The 4,949-nt window shown below is 55.6% G+C and overlaps 1 protein-coding gene across 1 annotated transcript in view; it reads left to right on the top strand.

The window, feature by feature from the left end:
- The first annotated feature begins 1,293 nt into the window (after positions 1–1,293).
- ARID5A (AT-rich interaction domain 5A) overlaps positions 1,294–4,949 on the top strand; it is a 25,742-nt gene continuing 22,086 nt past the window's right edge. The window contains exon 1 of the mRNA XM_007470229.1: positions 1,294–1,492. Within this exon, the coding sequence (XP_007470291.1) occupies positions 1,294–1,492 (199 nt within the window). The remainder of the gene's footprint in view (positions 1,493–4,949) is intronic.

Below are 4,949 nucleotides of genomic sequence, written 5' to 3'. Positions count from 1 at the left end.
GTGTGGGGGGGGAACCTGTGTCCTCCTCACATGCTCAGCTGACCCTGACCTTGGACATGTTCTGTGCTTGTCCTTGTGTGCTGTGTGCACCCGCCAGACACTCTATGCCACAGGCATCTTGCTGTCTACAGGGCTCTTCCTCAGAAGGCCAGCTGGCCCTGCCTGGGAGCTCACGACGGTCCTGCTTACAGGGCGAATTTGGTGCTGAGTCGGCGAGCTGGGCTGAGGCAGCAGCGCAGCAGAGGCCAGGCCAGGTGTTCTGGGTGGCCCAGGAAGATGAACCAGCAGCATCTCCTTTCCACACCTGTCCTGAGGTCAGAACGAACTTGGGTCCAACAGAGTCCCTGAGCCAGAGAGTTTCTGTGACTGCAAAGGCTGAGGAAGCTGAGTTGGAAGGGTCAGAATCCAGTGGGCCCCCCCCAACCCACTCCTCGATGGGAGTCCAGCCTGAAAAAACAATGATTAGCTACTACGTATAGATCAACGTTTCTCTCCCTGGTAACGTCAGTTCAAAAAACCTTGTTAATTTGGGCCTCACTGTGTCCACTAGGATGCTGGCCAGAGGGCAAGCCCTGCTGAGCTAAGGGGCCTGGCAGTGAAATCGGGCGGGGGGGGGCAGTGTCGGAGATTTTGAACCTACTTGAGGGGTTCTTTTCAAGTTGGTTTCAAGCAGGTCTCTACGATGCGAAGCCAGGCGTGTTCTAAGAGGAGATAGAGGTCCCAGGAGGGTCAATATGAGACTCCCAGAAATTTTTCTGAAAAGCTTCACATCTCTGCCCCCAGAAGGGTGTGCAAGGATTTGCGAGCTGGTGGAGAGGGAAAAGTAGAAGGAACAGAGGGTGCAGATGCACAGAGGCATGAGGGACTTCTTGAACGACCTGAGAAGGGCCTACTGGGGCAGGAGAGGGAGGCCTCACTCACCTCTGACAGAGAGCCCCAATCATCTGGGCCTCAAGGAGGGTCTGGGAGGGTCCTGGGGACCCGGCAGAGCCTGTGGTGCTGGAGGAAGCACCCTCCCCTCAGTCCCCCCTTTCTGCCTTTAGCCCCCCTGGTCCCTTTTCTGGGGAAAAGAGGAACTACTTGGGGGCCCGGGGCTTTCAGCGAAGCCCGAGGGGCCAGCGATGCTCCGGCTCTGCAGCTCCCTGCCTGGCAAACATTGGGACCCCAGAGAAATACTGGCGGCCTTGGCTAGCCGAATTACTCTTTCAGTTTGAACCAGCTCCCCCTTTTGACTCAGATCCGGCTGAGCAAAGAAAGCGCTTTCTGAAACCTCCACCCGTCTCCTCTGGCTCAATGCGCCAGGGGGAGGGTGGCCGCGCCGCGCCGCGGGTCCGCTCGGGCAGCGTTCCCCGCCCCGGAACCCCGGCTCGGCTCCCCGGGGCGGCGCCCCCCGCGGACCCCGCAGTCCCCGAGCCCGGGTGGAGCGGCGCCCAAGGCGGGCGCGGCGGGGGCGCTCGCTTCCCAGAGCAGGCGAGGCAGCTCTCCAGCGTCGGTGAGGACCCGCGCGCGGGCCTGGTTGGAAAGAGAAAGCTGCCCGTCGCTTCCCCAAAGCACGTGCTTAAGGCACCAAAATAGAAAAAGAAAAATGCTTGGAAAGAATTCGATATTTCCAAGAGAGCATCGAAATCACCGTTCCGGGAAAAGCCAGTCTTGTGGGACTTCCTTACACTAACTGAACCATTCGGAGTTGTTTTTATTTCAGATTCCACGAGCGGGTGGGCATCGTGATCCTTTTAAGGTTTAGCCCTCAGGCCTCCGTGCCTCACCAGCACACCCTAATATTTTTGAGCCCCCATTTCAGATGCTGGGGTCACAGGGCTGCCCAGCTGTTATTTTGCAGTTTCTAGCACAGCAGGCCACTAGGAGTTCTGCTTAATGCTCCTGCCTCTGACTCACAAGGGGAGGAGGGGATTTCTGAGCTGTTTCAAAACTTAACCAGAATATTAGGGGTTTCAGGCAGCCCTTGTTTATTAAAAAAAAAAAAAAAAAAAAAAAAAAAAAAAAAAAAAAAAAAAAAAAAAAAAAAAAAAAAAAAAAAAAAAAAAAAAAAAAAAAAAAAAAAAAAAAAAGCCCCAAAGCCAATAAAATATGACACATTGATACACAGAAACAGAAGGAGGGAAGGTGGGGTAGGTGGGGGAGGAACGCCCTGTCCGCTACCTTGGAGCGGACCTGGATCCCAGGTTTCCTGTGCCCCTCCCCCAGCCCTGGCTCACCCCATGCCCTCTGCTTTGTCCCAGGCTGTGGATAAGAGCTAATATTTATGGAGATCTTCCTCCCACCAGGCACAGTTCTAAGCTCTTTATAAGAAATAACTCATCCAGTGCACCTAACTGCACAAGCAGGTGTGCGGGCTTTTATTATGCCATATGCCCATTTTATAGATGAGAAAACTGAGCATGAAGAACTTAACTGATTTTGGACACTCAGTCTTCGTACGGAGAATGCCCATCACTTTCCCCACTCCACGGAGGAGTCAGATCCCTCTCAGCCACAAGGAGGCCTCACTCACCAGAGTGAGGCTAGTGGGTGTCTGGAACCACCCTCTTGCAGGTTTCTGTGGGTCAGGGTCTGGGAGACTCTGAGCCCCCTAGAGGATTGAGCAAGAGCTGCCCAGAGTGGAGTCCAAGGCCCCAGATCCTACTCGCGGCCCCACTGAGGGTCCAGCAGCAGCGGGGATACCCAGTGTAGGGGCTCTGATCCCAGCTGCCAGCCTGGGGTCGGAGGGATGGCATGACCACCAGACCTGTAGAGCTACCCGGCCCGGGGCCTCCAGAAAGATGGGAACATGTGTTACCTGAAGGCCAAAGTATCACAGACTATCCTGCCCTTGAAAATTAGGAAGTGCTGCCCTGGGGAAGGGCTGGATGGTACATGATGCTGTGAGGAAGCCAATGCAAGGAGGTGGGACTGGATATCTTGCCCCTTCCTCTTCCCTTCTTCTCCTGCGTGTCCTCATCCCCCTTCTATGGACCTCCACTGAGCACCTACTATGTGCCCGCCCTCTGTGGCCTCTCACTTCCTCCTCTTCCTTCCCAATTCCTTTATTCACCGGCTTTAGGATCTCCTGAACCTACTGCGGGAGCTCAGACAAGTCCCTTCCATCTCCGAACATGGGTCTCCTCTCCAGAAGAGCAGAGGCCTGGGGCTGTGGCCCTGCCAACAGCATGGTGCTGGCTGATAGGAAGGACCACTCCTCACTGGGGATAGGCGCTCAGTAGATGCTGGCCAGTCACATAATGGCATGGGACAGGCCACGGGAGCCTCACTGTGGCAAATGTCAAGCAGAGGTGTATGCTGGGAGCGCTGGGACACAGAAGGGGTGTGGATGTGTGCTTAGAGGGAGCCTTGAAGGATGAACAGAGGTTCGTTCTCTAGGTGGATAAGGTGGGAACTCCCAAGCCAGCGAAGGGCACTTGGGCACAGCGCGTGCAAACACTTGGTGTCGGAAACAGAGCTTGGGACATGAGGAGGACAGTCCTCCCAGTGTGACTGTATTGTCAGATTTGGCAGGGAGGGGTGGACGCCAAGCTACCACCATGCCCAGAAACTGTCCTTGCCCCAGGTTGACGCCCAGGGAAACCACCTACATGCAGCCCTCTCCCTTCAGATGTGGCCTGGTAGAGCCTGCTCAGGCCAAGGCACGGAGAGAAGGCAGTTGCAACAGAGCAAAATCTCACAGGCCAGCCCCATGCTGGAGACACCGAGGCACAGGTGGGCAGCTGAGGAGAGGCGGGGGGGCTGGACAACCATCTGATCCCTTTCAGCATTCCCAAGGTAGGCCAAGGTGGTGCCCCAGATGTGGAAAAGGAAGCCTCAGGGGCTGTGGGCTCTCAGGTGAGTTACAGTTGAGTGTGTATATGTGTATGCGTGCGTCTATGTGTGAACTACAGACTCCTCGATATGCAGGATGCATGTCAGATACACAGGTGTACATGGGTTTGAACACATGCTCCTGGGTAGGCGAGAGCAGAAAGGAGGTACACTCGGTGTGGGGAGAATTTGAGCGCTTGGTTGGCAGAGTGGGAAGGAAGGAGGGCCTGGGGTATAGACAGGACCATTTAGACCTGAGTCCCCCTTGGGTTCTCCCTGCCAACAAACATTGTGGGATGTCGGGAAGGGACAGCAGCACCCCACGCTCCTCACCCCGTGGCAGTTTCATCACCGAGAAGATGAAAGCAGAGGCCTGACCTTCAGGTATGGGATTGAGTGTGGGGAGAGGGGCAGGGAGAGCATGAAATTCCTAAGCGATCTTGAATTCTTAGAGCCAGTGTTCCCCAGACAACCCCAAGCCTAGAAGCTTTTTTTTGGCTACGTTGGGACTTTGTTGCAGTGTGTGGGCTTCTCATTGCGGTGGTTTGTCTTGTTGCAGAGCATGGGCTCTAGGGGCACGGGCTTCAGTAGTTGCGGCCCGTGGGCTCAGCAGTTGTGGCACATGGGCTGTGGAGCGCAGGCTCAGTAGTTGTGGCGCACGGGCTTAGTTGCTCCACAGCATGTGGAATCATCCCGGACCAGGGATCAAACCCGTGTCCCCTGCATTGGCAGGCAGATCTTAACCACTGTGCCATCAGGGAAGTCTAGAAGCTTTCACTGTGATATCAGCAAAGTCCCATGAGTTCATTTGGGGAGCAGGAATTAGAGCAGCAACGCCCCCCCAACCTAAGCCTAGGCTTCCAACACTGAAGGGGTTAATGGGGCCCGCTCAGGTTGGAGAGAGATCATTTACCTTGAGCACAGTTTCTCCCAGCATTCTGGCATCCTGGACAAACCCTAAGACCCCAACTGGGGACCTCAGGACCTTGAAGCTGCTACCTGCAAACGTAGAAAACCTGATCAGATGGGCAGTCTCAGGGCCCAGCCCAGGCCACTAAGGCCAGAGCTTGGGGTGCACACAGGGCAGCGCTGTGCAGGGGAGCCAGCAGTGTGACCAGGGCTCAGTCCCCTGGTGT

This window comes from Lipotes vexillifer, unplaced genomic scaffold (assembly GCF_000442215.2).
Source record: "Lipotes vexillifer unplaced genomic scaffold, Lipotes_vexillifer_v1.1 scaffold1139, whole genome shotgun sequence".
In the NCBI taxonomy this organism is placed as follows: domain Eukaryota; kingdom Metazoa; phylum Chordata; class Mammalia; order Artiodactyla; family Lipotidae; genus Lipotes; species Lipotes vexillifer.
Note: the sequence above shows the minus strand (reverse complement) of the source record. Positions and strands in the feature narration are given on the sequence as shown.